This window comes from Heptranchias perlo, chromosome 7 (genome assembly GCF_035084215.1).
Source record: "Heptranchias perlo isolate sHepPer1 chromosome 7, sHepPer1.hap1, whole genome shotgun sequence".
Lineage (NCBI taxonomy): Eukaryota > Metazoa > Chordata > Chondrichthyes > Hexanchiformes > Hexanchidae > Heptranchias > Heptranchias perlo.
This window is the reverse complement of record NC_090331.1, coordinates 37,067,445-37,085,768: the sequence shown is the minus strand read 5'-3', so window position 1 is coordinate 37,085,768 and position 18,324 is coordinate 37,067,445. Positions and strand designations below refer to the sequence as shown.

General features: G+C 40.8%; 1 protein-coding gene across 4 annotated transcripts in view; it reads right to left on the bottom strand.

Annotated features, from left to right (window-relative positions):
* Nucleotides 1-10,959: 10,959 nt before the first annotated feature.
* The window catches only part of LOC137323285 (mucin-13-like), a 58,214-nt gene continuing 50,849 nt past the window's right edge, over nucleotides 10,960-18,324 (bottom strand). For all 4 annotated transcript variants that reach the window (XM_067986773.1, XM_067986774.1, XM_067986775.1 and 1 more), the window contains 2 exons: nucleotides 14,385-14,586; nucleotides 10,960-12,578 (listed from right to left, as the gene is read on the bottom strand). In XM_067986773.1, coding sequence (XP_067842874.1) covers nucleotides 12,453-12,578; nucleotides 14,385-14,586 — 328 coding nt within the window. In that variant the 3' untranslated portion in view covers nucleotides 10,960-12,452. The remainder of the gene's footprint in view (nucleotides 12,579-14,384; nucleotides 14,587-18,324) is intronic.

Genomic DNA, 18,324 nt, shown 5'->3' with positions numbered 1-18,324 from the left:
GCCATCCAGCAGGGTAGGAAGGCAGTGCAGGAATTCTCCGGGATTGCGTCACTCACTTTAACCGTTTTTCAGTATTCAGTGAGAGTGACAAAAACTCGAAAGGGTGCAGTGCGGAGCATTGCAACATGGGGTAAAGGACTGCACGGGGGGCACAGCGAAGCATAGGAATACAGTTGTTATAGGGGATTCAATAGTCAGGGGGACAGACAGGCATTTCTGCAACCGCTGACGTGAGTCCTGCATGGTGTGTTGCCTCCCTGGTGCCAGAGTAAAGGATATCATGGAGAGGGTGCATAACATTCTGCGGGGGGCAGGGGAACAGCCAGAAGTCATGGTCCATGTGGGTACCAACAACATAGGAAAGAAAAGGGTTGAGGCCCAGCAGTCACAATTTCAGGAGCTAGGGAGGAAGTTAAAAAGCTGGACCTCACAGGGATTAATCGCTGGATTACTCCCAGTGCCACGCGTTAGTGTGTATAGGAAAATTAGGGTAAGACAGGTTAACGCATGGCTGGAGAAATGGTGCAGACGGGAGGGCTTCAGATTCCTGGGGCATGGGGACCAGCCCTGGTGTAGGAAGGACTTGATCAAAATGGACAGGTTGCACCTCCACCAAGCTGGCACCAATGTCCTTGAGGGGAGGTTAACTAGTGCTGTGGGGGAGGGTTTAAATAATTTGGCAGGGGGATTGGCACCAGGATGAAACATTAGAGAGGAGAAACAAGATGCAGAGAGCATTGGGAGGGACAAATAGCACTAGAGTAAAAAATAGTTCAGAAATAGGAGGGAATCAGACTGGGGCAAATACAAGGCAGTCTAAGATGGATTTGGAGTGCATGTGCGTAAATATATGTAACATGGTAAATAAGGATGGTGAGCTGCAGACACAAGTTGCCAAATGGGACTATGATATAGCGGCAATAATTGAGACCTGGCTGAAAGAAGAGGAGGATTGGGAACTTAATATTCCTGGTTACAAGGTATTCAGGAAAGATAGGGAAGGAAAAAAAGAAGGGTGGGGGGGTGGCAGTATCGATGAAAGAAACTATAATATTAACAATTAACTGTTATATTATGGAAAGGGATAATGTAGTTGAGGGGTCTATTTAGACAGCATCTATTTAGTTAGAATTAAGAAACAATAGAGGAGCTATTAAGCTACTGGGCGTATACTATAGGTCACCAAATAGTGGGAAGGAGAAAGAGGAGCAAATTTGAAGGCAAATTACAGAAAGGTGCAAGAATTATAGAGTAGTGATAATGGGGGACTTCAATTATCCTAATGTAGACTGGGATTGTGACAGCATAAAGGGCAAAGAGGGGGAGGAATTCCAGAAATGTGTACGAGAACTTTCTTAATCAGTATGTTTTCAGCCCAATGAGGAAGGAAGCAGTGCTGAATCTGGTTCTGGCAAATGAAGTGGGGCAAGTGCAGCATATTTCAGTAGGGGAGCATTTGGGGAACAGTGATCAGAATATCATCAGGTTTAGAATAGTTATGGAAAAGGACAAAGAACAATCAAGTGTAAAAATACCTAACTGGAGGAGGGCTAATTTCAGTGAGTTGAAAGGGGATCCGGCCCAGGTGGATTAGAATCAAAAATTGGTGGGCAGAACAGTAACTGAACAATGGGAGGACTTCAAAGAGGAGATTGTTTGGCTACAGAGTATACACATTCCCACGAGGGGGCAAGGAAGAGCACCCAAAGCTAGAGCTCCCTGGATGACTAAATATATAGAGATTAAAATGAAACAGAAAAAGGAGGCTTATGACAATTGTAAGGTTCATAACACAGTAGAAAATTAAGCTGAATACAGAGAGTACAGAGGAAATCTAAAGAAGGGATTAAGTGGGGCAAAGAGAGTGTATGAGACTAGATTAGTGGCCAACGTAAAAGGGAACCCAAACATTTCTTATAAACATATAAATATAAAAAGGGTAGTCCAAGGAAGGGTGGGGCCTATTACGGACCAAAAAGGAGATCTGCTTGTGGGGGCAGAGGTAATGGCTGAGCACTTTGCATCTGTCTTCATTAGAGCAGAGGATGCTGTTAATTTAGCAGTAAAGGAGGCAGTAAAGGAGGCAGAAGTAGTGATATTGCTTAGGATAAAAATAGATAAAGAGCAGTTACTTAAAAGATTGGCCATACTTAAAGTAGAAAAGTCACCTGGTCCAGATGGGATGCATCCTAGGTTGCTGAGGGAAGTAAAGGTGAAATTATGGAGGCTCTGGCCACAATCTTCCAATCCTCCTTAGATATGGGGATGGTATCGGAGGACTGGAGGATTGCAAAAGTTAAAGTCTTGTTCGAGAAAGGAAATAGGGATAAACCTGGCAATTGCAGGCCAGTCAGCCTAACGTCAGTGGTGGGGAAACTTTTAGAGACAATAATCTGGGAATAAATGAATTGGCACTTGGAAAAGTATGGGCTAATAAATGAAAGTCAGCATGGATTTATTGAAGGCAAATCATGTTTGATTAACTTAATTGAGTTCTTTGATGAAGTAATGGATGAGGGTAGTGTGCTGATGTTGTGTACATGGACTTTCAAAAGGCATTTGATAAAGCACCACAAAGTACCATATAATAGATTTGTTAGCAAAATTAAAGCTCATGGGATTAAAGGGACTGTGGGAGCATGGATACGAAATGGGCTAAAGGACAGAAAACAGAGTAGTGGCGAACAGTTGTTTTTCAGACTGGAGGGAAGTTTACAGTGGTGTTCCCCAAGGGTCAGTATTAGGACCACTGCTCTTTTTGATATATATTAATGACCTGAACTTGGGTATACAGGGCATAATTTCAAAACTTGCAGATGACACGAAACTCGGAAATGTAGTAAACAATGTGGAGGATAGTAACAGACTTCAGGAGGACATAGACAGACTGGTGAAATGGGCAGACACATGGCAGATGAAATTTAGCCCAGAGAACCTCCCAAACCCGCGACCTCTACCACCTAGAAGGACAAGAGCAGCAGGCACATGGGAACAACACCACCTGCACGTTCCCCTCCAAGCCACACACCATCCCGACTTGGAAATATATCGCCGTTCCTTCATCGTCGCTGGGTCAAAATCCTGGAACTCCCTTCCTAACAGCACTGTGGGAGAACCTTCACCACACGGACTGCAGCGGTTCAAGAAGGCGGCTCACCACCACCTTCTCAAGGGCAATTAGGGATGGGCAATAAATGCTGGCCTCGCCAGCGAAGCCCACATCCCATGAACGAAAAAGAAAAAGTGTGAAGTGCTAAATTTTGGTAGGAAGGATGAGGAGAGGCAAGATAAACTAAATGGTACAATTTTAAAGGGGTGCAGGAACAGAGAGGGGCTATACGTACACAGATCATGGAAGGTGGCAGCACAGGTTGAGAAGGCTGTTAAAAAGCATATGGGATCCTGGGCTTTATTAATAGAGGCATAGAGCACAAAAGCAAGGAAGTTATGCTAAACCTTTATAAAACACTGGTTAGGCCTCAGCTGGATTATTGTGTTCAATTCTGGCACCATACTTTAGGAAGGATGTCAAGGCCTTAGAGAGAGTGCAGAAGAGATTTATTAGAATGGTATCAGGGATGAGGGACTTCAGTTATGTAGAGAAATTGGAAAAGCTGGGGTTATTCTCCTTAGAGCAGAGAAGGTTAAGAGGAGATTTGATGGAGGTGTTCAAAATCATGAAGGGTTTTGATAGAGTAAAAATGAGAAACTATTTCCAGTGGCAGAAGGGTTAGTAACCAGAGGACACAGGTTTAAGATGATCGGCAAAAGAGCCAAAGGCGACATGAGTAAAACATTTTTTACGTAGTGAGTTGTAATGATCTGGAATGCACTACCTGAAAGGATGGTGGAAGCAGATTCAACAGTAACTTTCAAAAGGGAACTGGATAAATACTTGAAGAGAAAAAAATTACAGGACTATGGTGAAAGAGCAGGGTAGTGGGACTAATTGGATAGCTCTACCAAAGAGCTGGCACAGGAACGATGGGCTGAATGGCCTCCTATGCTGTATCATTCTATGATTCTATTCTAAGATTCTAAGATAACCATTGTAAGAAATACAATAAAGTACAATAGGGATTATTTATGTAATTATTTTAAAATCAATTTCCAAGGATAAATTCCTGGATTTTTTTCAGATGAATCTATTAAAAACTGATTTCCTCCTGAATTTGATACTCTCCAACAGAAATTTCTCATTGTTCTCGTACCAAAAATCAGGTCCAGAAATGTTCACAGATCGCAATGAATGCTGTATGTGCTGTACTGACATTGCGTATATGATTCATGTGAATCTCTGTACCCCATTGTTAACAGGAAAAGAAAGGAAGTCTGTGAAAAGATGTTTTTAAGAGAACCTGTATCTTTTTTCGGCACTGCTGTAGGGACTGTATTCTCTATACTACAGAAAACAGCAGTCTTTCATTCTTTGTTGGGTGTGGAACAATAATGCATAGTGCATTGACACAGTTACCATATTGATAGTTCCATGAAGATTGAGGCCATCAATCAAAGGCCGACTCAGGCCACACATCAAAGTTTTGTTTATTAAAAGCAAGATGGCAACTAACGATTGAAAAGTGGGCGGCCTTTAAGGAGGAGATGGTTGGGGTACAGTCTAGGCACATTCCCACAAGGCAAAAAGGTAGGGCAACTAAAGCCAGAGCTCCCTGGATGACAAAGGAGATAGTGAGTAAGATGAAACAGGAAAAAGGGGCGTATGACAAACGTAGGTTGATAACACACGTGAGAACCAGGCAGAATGTAGAAAGTTCAGAGGGGAAGTAAAAAAGGAAATAAGAGGGTCAAAGAGAGAGTATGAGAATAGACTGGCGGCCAACATAAAAGGGAATCCAAAAATTTTCTACAGGCATGTAAACAGTAAACGGTAGTAAGAGGAGGGGTGGGGCCAATCAGGGACCATAAAGGAGACCTACTCATGGAGGCAGAAGGGATGGCTGAGGTACTAAATGAGTACTTTGCATCTGTGTTTACCAAGGAAGAAGATGCTTCCACAGTCTCAGTAAAGGAAGATATAGTTGAGATACTGGATGGGCTAAAAATTGATAAAGAAGAGGTAGTTGAAAGGTTAGCTGTATTTAAAGTAGATAAGCCACCCGGTCTGGATGGGATGCATCCTAGGTTGCTGAGGGAAGTAAGGGTGGAAATTGCAGAGGCACTGGCTATAATCTTCCAAACATCCGTAGATACGGGGGTGGTGCCAGAGGACTGGAGAATTGCAAATGTTACACCCTTGTTCAAAAAAGGTTGTAAGGATAAACTCAGCAACTATAGGCCAGTCAGTTTAACCTCATTGGCGGTGAAACGTTTAGAAACGATAATCCGGGACAGAATTAAGAGTCACTTGGACAAGGGTTGATTGATTAGGGAAAGCCAGCAGGGCAAATCATGTTTAACTAACCTGATAGAGTTTTTTGATGAGGTAACAGAGAGGGTACATAATGGCAATGCAGTTGATGTGGTGTATGTGGATTTTCAAAAGGCGTTTGATAAAGTGCCGCATGGTAGGCTTATCATCAAGATTGCGGCCCATGGAATAAAGGGGGCAGTAGCAACATGGGTGCAGAATTGGCTAAGGGACAGGAAATAGAGAGTAGTGGTGAACGGTTGTTTTTCGGACTGGAGGGAGGTGTACAGTGGTGTTCCCCAGGGGTCAGTGCTGGGACCACTGCTTTTCTTGATATAAATGACTTGGACTTGGGTGTACAGGGCACAATTTCAAAATTTGCAGATGACACAATACTTGGACATGTAATGAACAGTGAGGAGGATAGTGATAGACTTCAAGAGGGTATAGAAAGGCTAGAGGAATGGGCAGACACGTGGCAGATGAAATTTAACGCAGAAAAATGCAAAGTGATATATTTCGGTAGGAAGAACAAGGAGAGCCAATATAAACTAGAGGGCACAATTCTAAAAGGGGTACAGGAACAGAGAGATCTGGGGGTATATTTGCACAAATCGTTGAAAGTGGCAGGGCAGGTTGAGAAAGCAGTTTAAAAAGCCTACAGGAACCTGGGCTTTATAAATAGAGGCATAGGGTACAAAAGCAAGGAAGTTATAATGAACCTTTATAAAACACTGATTCGACCACACTGGACCAGAATTGCGTCCAGTCCTGGGTACCGCACTTTAGGAAAGATGTGAAGGCCTTAGAGAGGGTGCAGAAAAGATTTACTAGAATGATTCCAGGGATTTCAGTTGTGTGGAGAGACTAGAGAGCTGGCTTTGTTCCCCTTATAGCAGAGAAGATTAAGGGGAGATTTGATAGAGGTATTCAAAATCATGAAGGATCTAGACAGAATAGATAGAGAGAAACTGTTCCCATTGGCAGAAGGGTCAAGAACCAGAGGACATGGATTTAAGGTGATTGGCAAAAGAACCAAAGGTGACATGAGGCAAAACTTTTTTACGCAGTGAGTGGTTATGATCTGGAATGCACTGCCGGGGGTGGGGGGTGGAGGAGGCAGATTTAATCATGGCTTTCAAAAGGGAACTGGATAAGTTCTTGAAAGAAAAAGATTTGCAGGGCTAAGGGGATAGGGCGGGGGAGTGGGACTAGTTGGATTGCTTTTGCATAGAGCAGGCACAGACTCGATGGGCCGAATGACCTCCATCCGTGCTGTAACCTTTCTATGATTCTAAATTTGTTTATCAGTGCAATAGTATGGTATTCATAGCAACTTAGCAACATAGCAACAAGTCTGATAATTACATCTGAACATAACAAAGCTCAGATATAAATCAAAATGTGATGCCATGAGTTTTGTTGATGTGTTGAACAGTATTGGAGATAAAATATAATTTACATTTTATGATTTAATTACACTAAACACTTTATGATATTACCTAATGTGATCTTGGCCGGGAAATTCCTTACATTGAATTTAGGGGGTTATATTAGATAACCCCTGAAACCGGGCATGGAAGTGGCTGAGATGGAGACAGCATGTAACATTCGTGCTGCCTAGTGATTTACCTGACTGCAGCGAGCAGCCAGACCTAGCTGCGCTGCTGAGTGTCTGCTCACCAGCAGGGGGCCCTGATATCACGTGTGGCTAGCACTGCTTAAAGGCAGCCTGCACCTCTAATTTGCAAAATGTAAGGTATGGGTTCGCAGGGAGTCTGAACGGAGATCAGACATTGCACATTTAAAACACAGATGCAAGTCCCATCCCTATGTTTACAAACTGTTGAGTTATTTTAAAACATTGAATGAAGGTTGCGCACTACTAAATCCCACATCCTCCAATTTGCACATCAGACCCCACCAATCTGCCGATATGAGTTTGTACCAGGCCTACGAGAGTTCACCAAGGTTCATCAAAGTTCTGTGCTGATGCACTAGAGGCCTTGGTGCAACAGGTGGACAGAAGGAGGGGCATTCTATATCCGCAGGAAGCAGTGGGAGGCGGTAGGGGACAAAGTCAATGCCAGGCGCATAGCACCATGAATATGGATGGAGTTCAGGAAGAGGTTCAATGCTTTGAAACGAGTGGTCAAGGTGAGTGAGGTCAACTGTCAAGTGACATCTCCTACCGACTGCACCACTAGCCGCATCCACTGCTCCATGCACTACACTCCCCATCACCGACATACCGACAAACTCTTTCAATCAGTACTTAACTCTTCCAATCAGATGTTTCCTCTCACCCTCACACATTACCACTGTTGCAAGCCGCACACCCACAACTCACAGGTCATACGCACTGGCAGCTATTCAACCATGACAGGCACATCACCCAAACATCTTGCAGGACACTCACCGACGCACCCCCTGCTTTCTTGCAGGAGGAGGTGGTGCCTAACAGGAGGCAGCAAGTGGCAGTAGCTCCAAGGAATATGAACCTGCTGTCCTCTCTCAGGATGACAGCACTCCGTCCCACCCCTGCCATTCCACCAGTACGCTTGCTGTTGCCTGTCAGCTAGCCAGCCCACTCCTTGTAGAGTATTGAAACTTTATTATAGGAACATAGGAACAGGAATAGACCATTTAGCCCCTCAAGCATGACCACCATTCAATGAGATCATGGCTGATCTGTGACCTAACTCCATATACCCGCCTTAGTCCCATATCCCTTAATATCTTTGGTTAACAAAAAGCTATCAATCTCAGATTTAAAATTAACAATTCAGCTAGCATCAACTGCCTTTTTGCAGAAGAGGGTTCCAAGTTTCTACCACCCTTTGCATGTAGAAGTGTTTCCTAACTTGACTCCTGCAAGTCCTGGCTCTAATTTTTAGCCTATGTCCCCGAGTCCTAGTATTCAAGTATAGGAGACCTCCAGAAACAGGTACAAATGCATCAGCAGCCAGAAGCAATAATCCAGCAACTAACCTGTAAATCCTGCATGATCCCTTTAAAAAGCACTGGTGGGGAGTCCTGCATGCCGTTTAAGGCCTGTTCAGCTGTGTGATGTTAAGACAGTGCGTTGACTGGAGCGTTGAGTTCCAAAATCGCATCTGTTCCTTTAAATCAGCGTTGCACACTGATTTACCGTATATTCTCCCTACTTTACACGCTGCTGGGGTTCGTTATCTGCATGTACGCAAACACCGTTACCAAGATGGCGTCTGGCACACATCATGCTAGAAGTGTGCGCGCAGGCGTTCCGGAACCCATTTTGGGTCCTTAGGAATTCTTGTAGCGCCTACACAACGGGCGCTACCCGGCCCAATTTAGAACCCCCAGGATCCTCTTCATGATGTCACACACAATCTGGACATTCAGGAAGTATCAGCCCTTCCTGTTGGGGTTTTTGAGGGGTTTTCTGTAGGAGCTCACAAACAACATGGATACTATAGATTGCACCCTAAGGAAAGACAGCATTTCTGAAAACCTGTCTCGCTGCTGCCTTACTGTGATGCCAAAATGATGAATTCCCCAAACTCTCCTGTAAAATGTATCAGTCACCTGATGAATGCATGCCCGTACCGCAGCCTGGCTGATATTACTAAGATCTCCCGTGGCTGCCTAAATAAGCCAATGCCATGCTCTGCTGGCATTATTTTGCCAGAAGGGCTTCGAGGAATTTCCCAGCTCTTATTATCTATTGACTGTATCTTGCATCAATCTTTTTTGCCCTTCCATAATAGGAACATAGGAAGGAACATAGGAACATAAGAACAGGAGTAGGCCATTCAGACCCTCGAGCCTGTTTTGTCTTTCAATTAGATTATGGCTGATCCATATCTTAACTCCATCTGCCTGCCTTGGTTGTGTAACCCTTAACCTAACAAAAATCTATCAATCTCAGTTTTGAAATTTTCAATTGACCTAGCCTCAATAGATTTTTGGGGGAGATAGTTCAAGATTTCCACTACCCTTTGTGTGACGAAATACTTTCTGACATCACCCCTGAATGGCCTAGCTCTAATTTTAAGATTATACACCCTTGTTCTGGACTCTACCAGAGGACATAGTCTCTCTCTATCTATCCTATCATATCTTTTCATCATCTTAAACACCTCAATTAGATCACCTCTTAATCTCCTATATTCAAGGGAATACAAGCCTTGTCTATGCAACCTGTCCTCATAATTTAACCCTTTTAGCCCCGGTATCATTTTGGTGAATCTGCGCTGCACCGCCTCCAAGGCCAGTATATCCTTCCTGAGGTGCGGTGCTCAGAACTGAATGCAGTACTCCAGATGGGGTCTAACCAGAGCTGTGTACAGCTGTAACATAACTTCCACCCCTTTGTATTCCAGCCCTCTTGAGATAAAGGCCAACATTCCATTAGCTTTTTAAATTATTTTTTGAACCTGTCCACTAGCTTTTAATGATTTCTGTACTTGGAACTCCAACTCTCTGCTCATCCACAGTTCCTAGCTTCTTGCAGTTTAGAAAATACTCTGATCTATCTTTTTTAGGTCCAAAGTGAATGACCTTACACTTTCCCACATTGAACTCCATCTGCCACAGTTTTGGCCACTCACTTAATCTATCAATGTCCCTTTGCAACTTCTGCTCCCATCTACATTATTTATTCTGCCAGCTAACATAGTGTTGTTAACAAACTTATATATACAGCTCTTTATTGCTTCATCCAAGTCATTTATAAATATAGTGAAAAACTGCAGCCCCAGTGCAGATCCCAGGGAACACTACTAGTCACATTCTTCCAATTTGAGTGCATACCCATTATCCCCACTCTCTGTCTCCTACCTCCTAATCAATTCTCTATCTAATAGGTTGCCTCCAATTCCTTGCATTCTTATTTTTGTTAGCAGTCTCTTAAGTGGAACCTGTCGAATTCCTTATGGAAGTCCATATAGATAACATCCAGAGACACTCCCTTATCTACCACGTTAATTATCTGCTCAAAAAATTCAACTAGGTTCGTTAGACATGACTTACTCTCTGATCAGCTCATATTTGTCCAAATGCTCAGTCACTCAGTACTTAATAACAGATTCTAGTAACTTCCCCAAAACTGACGTTAGACTAATAGGCTTATAATTTCCTGGTTTATCTCTCCTACCCTTATTAAATAGCGGAGTGACATTGACAATTTTCCAATCCAAGAGGACAATTCCTGAATTGCTAGAGTTTAGGAAGACCATGACTTATGCATCAACAATTTCCTCACCTATTTCTTTTAATATCTGGGAGTGGAAACCATTGGGTCTTGGAGACTTGTCTATCTTTAATCTCATTAGTTTCTCCATCACCATTTTTTTACTTATATTGAATCTAGCTAGTTCCTCCCCTTGATTTATTTTTTAGTTTCCATTGTACCATTGTGTTTTAACCTGCAAAATGCTCTATTGGCATTGGAAAATTACATAGTAAGTTAGCAAAGTCTAGGACTCCTAGACTATGAGCAAAGGTTAATTATATGCAATAAAATTTGACTCAAATTAGCTTGATGGAAAAAGGAAAGTAAAAACTCATCATAGATTCCTTAGCAACCAGACAGGTGTTGATTCACAAGCCAAGATATGCAGAACAAATTTATTTTTATTTATTATTTCATTTACACGTGCAGTCCACCTTATTTTCAAACACTCTTTGTAAGAGCAAATTCATTTTTAAAAGTTTAATCCGTGTACCAATTTTCCTTCATTCATTTTAATGGGATAAAGGTTCTTAAAAGAGAAAATTGATCATTTATAAACACATTTTACTTTCATGCACAACATTGTAGTGGCATAGGAAGGTATACTCTCTTCAGATTTTCCCCACTGAATTTATCCTTGTGTTTTTGCTCTAGGAATTTGCCCAAGGACTCTATAGTATAGTTCTTATGTAAGATCTAGATATTATACCAAAGTTTCATAACTCAACTTATACATATTAGCTGAAAATAATCAAAAGTAATCTTTGAATAAAATAAATAGTTAATGAAAATGATTATTGAAAATAATTTGAACATCAAAGACTAAAATTACTGAGATAATACAAATCATTTAGCTATAGTCCAATGCAAAATGAATAAAATCGATTTCTTTTCTCAGGTTTCTAAAAGGAAAAAAAATTCAAATGCTGAAAATCTGAAACAAAAGCAGAAAATATTGGAAATAGAGTGCTGGTCAGTCAGAATTTATAAATAGAAAAGGCAAGTTAATGTTACGGATGTAACCCTTTGTCAGAACTGAAGCACAAAACATTAATATGTCTTTTCTTTTTGCAGATGCTGATTGGCCAGCGGGATCTGGCTGACCCAGAGGGATCTGGGTGTCCTAGTACATGAATCACAAAAAGTTAGTATGCAGGTATAGCAAGTGATTAGGAAGCCAAATGGAATGTTGTCATTTATTGCAAGGGAAATGGAATATAAAAGTAGAGATGTTTTGCTACAGTTGTTCGGGGCATTGGTGAGACTACATCTAGAATACAGTATGCAGTTTTGGTCTCCTTATTTAAGAAAGGACATAATTGCTTTGGAGGTGGTTCAGAGAAGATTCACTCAACTGATTCCTGGGATGAGGGGGTTATCTTATGAGGAAAGGTTAGACAAGTTGGGTCTGTATACACTGGAGTTTAGAAGAATGAAAGGTGATCTTATTGAAACATATAAGATCCAGAGGGGACGAGAAGGGGTAGATGCTGAGAGGATGTTTCCCCTTGTGGGAGAGACTAGAACTAGGGGACACAGTTTAAAAATAAGGGATCTCCCATTTAAGACGTAGATGAAGAGAAATATTTTCTCTCAGAGGGTTGTGAGTCTGTGAAACTTCCTTCCCAGACAGCGGTGGAGGCAGGTTCATTGAATATTTTTAAGGCTGAGTTAGATAGATTCCTGATTAACAAGGGAATCAAAGGTCATAGTAGGTAGACGGGAAAGTAGAGTTGAGGTCACAATCAGATCAGCCATGATCTTATCAGATGGCAAAGCAGGCTCGAGGGGTCGTATGGCCTACTTCTGCTCTTAATTCGTATGTTCGTATGTGTATTTCCATCATTTTCTCAGACTGCTTTAGTCAGCTCAGTGGTGCTTCTTCCTGTCATATTCATATTCCATGGCTGGGTTTTGAAACCCATTGTTGAAGTTATTCATCTCATTCCATCCCTTCCAACCATCGTTTGAGTTGCTTTGTCTAGAGTAGTCAACCTAAAGAAAATAAGTAAAGAATTAGAGTAAGAAGATGTCGATGAAATTAAAAGCTATATTTTTCTTTAAAAATGGCAATTTATCATTTTGCGTGAAGGTATAAGCACCACCTAATTAGTTGCTTTGAAATACTCGTTGCCTAATTCTATTCTTGTTAACAGGTAAATTTTAATATTCTGATTTACAAGTATTGTTACTTAGGCCTTAGATTTGCATTAGCAATGTAGTAAAACATCTATTACTCTCTTTAAGCTCCTGGAATTTGATTGTCTAAATTAATAAATTATTATAGGAACAAGTATGAGGAAAAAGTACAACTGAACAAGAAACTAAAGAAAATATTTTTCCATAATTTATGAATATTTGTCAGCTTAAAGTTTTGAAAATTACCCATAAGGCATTTATTATATGGGACCACCTTCTCAAGTATTGGGAGATTATCACAGAAGCATTTTTATCCTTCATGTGCTTGGGCATATCAGTATTTTGGAAATATTGTAGACCAAGAAGCTCTGCTTAACCATTGAGATAAAATTTCTTGTTTGAATGTAATTGAGCATGGATTCAAGGTGCCAATTTTAAACAAAATAAGCAATCAAAAGAAACCTGAGAATTGCTCTTGCACATACATTTTCTTGATTCTCATTGCATAGTTTCTCTTTATGGTAATGTTGCTGTAATCTTGGACTATCATCTAATTTTTAAAAAAAGATTTTTTGTGCTCATCAAAGTGAGGGATATTGGTGCTGGATATTGGAATATTTTCCATTTCAGGCCCTGAGTGACAGCTTTAACGACTCCCAGGTCAGGGAGTAAAATTGCTAAATTAGTGCCAAAGTAAGGGCAGTTTTGGCGTGTTGGCCCGTGGCCACTAGGAACTGGGTTGAGACTGCCCAAACTCATCTCATGTGGAACCCTTACAGCCAGCTGACAGAGAAGACTTTCATCCCATCATTCTGGGCTGAATTTTAACCCAAGTTCTAAAGATGAAAGGCCAGTGTCATGACTAACACCTAATTTTGAATTTTAACAGCTTTAAAAGTATATATGAAGTTAAAGAATTTTCAGGCTGATTTGGTTTGAAAGTAGATGACATGAGGACAAATAAATTCCAAGAATGTTGAAGCTGACAGTACAGTACACAAATCTTACATTGCAAAAATTACTCAGAAATGTTATTTTAAGTGTTAAACTTTTGCATAATTAATGATCAACCAGTGTCAGAACTGGAGAAGCTCATTGCTAAAGAGTCAGTTGTTTTGTATCATTCCCATGTAAATGGCATACTGACAATCGCCATTCTTTGTAATTCCAAAGCTGTGGTTAATAATTAAATTGTACATGCATCTTTGCTTTGCTTTGTTGAGCATCGTCCACAATTGTCTAAAGCAATTCATTCAATAATACAACATTTAAATTATTTTAGATTAAGATACTAATCTGAGTTTATCAAAAGTACTTATGATAAATGTGTATTTAAAGATAATAAGGTAGCTTTTTATCTTTACTGTCTGGGCGTTAAGCACTGCCTATGCATAACGCAGAGAGGAAAATCAGGTGGGAAGGATCACACACCTTTTACAGAACCCTGATTTTCCTTCCATTAATTTAACTGGAGAGAAAATCTGGGGGGGTTCTGTCACTGGCATGTGATCCTTCCCACTCAATATTCCTCTCTGCACTCTGCTGCTTAATGCTCAGGTGGTAAAGACAAAAATATACCCAAAGTGAATAAGGAAAATCTAAACGAGACGTTGTGTGAGAAATTAACCCTATATTTTATTCATTATTAAATTTTAAAAATACCTCATCATAGTAGCTTTGTGACTGAGGTTGGTCACTTGGTAATGGTCTGCTACCCATCATCTGATTGCTGCCATCAGGAAATATATTTGCTCTTGGAATCTTGAGTGGAGGCCCAGATTTACCAGACCTCTGAACACGCATTTCTTTTTCCATTGACCTTGTCAAGAGTTCTTCCTGTTCATCATTTTCAATGCGTTTTAGTCTGCAACAGTGAAATTAGAATAGCCCTAAAGTTGTTAATTTAGAAAGTATATCTGTATTAGAAAAGTAAGCAATTCTACAATGGATCAGAACTATGAAATGTTTTACTGCTTACATATAACAAAATAGAGTTTCAACCATAGAACTGTTTCCATCAAGGTCCAGTGGGCCATTGTCTAACACTTGTTCAACTGGAGTTTATGCCCCATTGGTGTTATCCTCTACTATCCAATCATTTTAGGCATTTCTGCTGTTTCCAGTGGGATATCATCAACTGTTTTTGGCTACTTTGGGGAGGAAACAGTTTGAATTATATTTGCATAAGTGCCTGAGAGGAAAGGACAGTATTTTCCAACAGATTTCGGACTACACAATCAGAGCAATAGTGAGAAAGGATATTGGCTCAGAAAATCAAGATGTAGAATCAGTCTGGGTGGAGATAAGAAGCACCAAGGGGCAGAAAACGCTGGTGGGAGTTGTCTATAGGCCTCCAAACAGTAGTGATAATGTAGGGGACGGCATCAAATAGGAAATTAGAGATGCATGTAACAAGGGTACTACAGTAATCATGGGTGACTTTAATCAACATATAGACTGGCCAAACCAAATTAGCAATAATACTGTGGAGGATGAATTCCTGGAGTGAGTACAAGATGGTTTTTTAGACTAGTACGTTGAGGAGCCAACCATGGAACAGGCTATCCTAGATTGGGTATGTGCAATGAGAAGGAGTTAATTGATAATCTTGTTGTGCAGGGTCCTTTAGGGAAGAGTGACCATAACATGATAGAATTCTTCTTTAAGATGGAAAGTGAAGTAGTCCAATCCTAAACTAGGGTCCTAAATGTAAACAAAGGAAACTACGAAGGTATGAGGAGTGAGTTGGCTATGATAAATTGGGAAGCTTCATTAAAAGGCTTGACAGTGGATAGGCAGTGGCTAACATTTAAGGAACGAATGCATGAATTGCAACAATTATACATTCCTTTCTGGTGCAAAAACACAAAAGGAAAAGCTGCCCAACCATGGCTAACAAAAGAAATTAAGGATAGTATTAGATCCAAAGAGGAGTCATATAAAGTTGCCAGAAAAAGTTGCAAGCCTGAGGATTGGGAGCAGTTTAGAATTCAGCAAAAAAGGACCAAGAGATTGATTAAGAGGGGAAAAATAGAGTATGAGAGTAAACTTGTAAGGAATATAAAAGTGGACTGTAAAAGCTTCGATAAGTATGTAAAAAGAAAAAGATTAGTGAAGACAAATGTAGGTCCCTTACAGTTAGAAACGGGAGAATTTATAATGGGAACCAAGGAAATGGCAGAGCAATTGAACAAATACTTTGGTTCTGTCTTCACGGAAGAGGACACAAATAACTTCCCAGAAATGCTAGGGAACCAAGGGATTAGTGAGAAGGATGAATTAAAGGAAATTAGTATTAGTAAAAAAAATAGTGCTGGAGAAATTAATGGGACTGAAAGCCAATAAATCTTCAGGGCCTGATAATCTGCATCCCAGAGTACTAAAAGAGGTAGCCATGGAAATAGTGGATGCTTTAGTTGATATCTTCCAAAATTCTATAGATTATGGAACAGTTCCTACAGATTGGAGGGTGGCAAATGTAACCCCACTATTTAAAAAAGGAGGGAGAGAGAAAACAGGGAACTACAGACCGGTTAGCTGAACATCAGTAGAAGGGAAAATGTTAGAGTCTATTATAAAGGATGTAATAACAGGACACTTAGAAAATATCAACAGGATTAGACAAAGTCAACATGGATTTATGAAAGGGAAATCATGTTTGACAAACCTACTGGAGTTTTTTGAGAATGTAACTGCTAGAATAGATAAGGGAGACCCAGTGGATATGGTTTATTTGGATTTTCAGAAGGCTTTTGATAAAGTCCCACATAACAGGTTAGTGTGCAAAATTAAAGCACATGGGATTGGGGGTAATATAGTGGCATGGATTGAAAATTGGTTAACAGACAGGAAACAGAGATTAGGAATAAATGGGTCTTTTTTGGGGTGGCAGGCAGTGACCAGTGGGGTACCGCAAGGATCAGTGCTTGGGCCCCAGCTATTCACAATTTATATCAATGATTTGGATGAGGGAACCAAATGTAATATTTCCAAGTTTGCTGATGACACAAAACTAGATGGGATCGTGAGTTGTGAAGAGGATGCAAAAAGGCTTCAAGGCGATTTAGACAAGTTGAGTGAGTGGGCAAATACATGGCAGATGCAGTATAATGTGGGTAAATGTGAAGTTATCCACTTCAGAAGGAAAAACAGAAAGGCAGAGTATTATTTAAGTGGTGATAGATTGAGAAATGTTGATGTACAAAGGGACCTGGGTGTCACTGAAAGCAAACATGCAGGTGCAGCAAGCAGTTAGGAAGGCAAATAGTATGTTGGCCTTCATTGCAAGAGGATTTGAGTACAGGAGCAGGGATGTCCTACTGCAGTTATACAGGGCCTTGGTGAGACCACACCTGGAGTATTGTGTGCAGTTTTGGTCTCCTTACCTAAGAAAGGATATACTTGCCACGGAGGGAGTGCAGCGAAGGTTCACCAGACTGATTCCTGGGATGGCAGGACTGTTGTATGAGGAGAGATTGGGTCGACTCAGCCTGTATTCACTCGAGTTTAGAAGAATGAGAGGGGATCTCATTGAAACATATAAAATTCTGACAGGCCTAGACAGACTGGGGGTTCAGAACGAGGGGTCACAGTCTCTGGATACGGGGTAGGACTTTTAGGATTGAGATGAGGAGAAATTTCTTCACTTAGAGGGTGGTGAACCTGTGGAATTCTCTACCACAGAAGGCTGTGGAGGCCAAGTCACTGAATATATTTAAGAAGGAGCTAGATAGATTTCTATACACAAAAGGCATCAAGGGGTATGGGGAGAGAGTGGGAATATGGTATTGAGATAGAGGATCAGCCCTGATCATATTGAATGGCGGAACAGGCTCGAAGGACCGAATGGCCTACTCCTGCTCCTATTTTCTATGTTTCTATGAATACTCTAGTGCTACATTTATGTTAAAGTAATGCTTCCTTAAGCAATTCTCCAGTACTGACTGCCCTCCTGCTACTGCAGAAACAGCCTATTTACATAGTGGGCTGGATTCTATTGTGTCTGGATTATACATGAAGAATGCCCACTTCGACAACGTACTAGAGCATTGTTGATACATAACTAGAGTCGGTACCTTTAGAAAAGGAGGGAAAAGATGGAAAAAGCAGAAAATTAAGAAAAGGCCGAATGTTGAGATTCTTTGTAATTTTATGTCATTGGATGACTTAAGTGATGCCACAAATATTTCAGATGATGTTTCAATATTTGGTCAAGAATTTTGAATCTATAGAGCTGCTTTTCCTGAGCACCTCTCCTCCACCCAGGGCTCAAATTAGGAGTAGTGCACCAGAGGTATGCTGCATCAGAAGTATGCTGCACCTATCCAGCCCCAGGATCACCCTTTTACTCTAATGATTCAAATGGAAGCAAACGTGCCCTGAAATTATGCTATTTTGTAATTTTAGGTGTTTGTTTCCATTTTTTGCATCAAATTTTCATCTTTATTGTGCTTTCCCCCCATTTTAACAATTCAATCATTACTAAAGCTTTGTGTAGCCACTCCATATACTTTAATGGGTTTACAATAACATAATCACCACCAACAACAACTTGCATTTATATAGTGCCTTTAATATAGAAATGTGTCCTAAGGCACTTCAC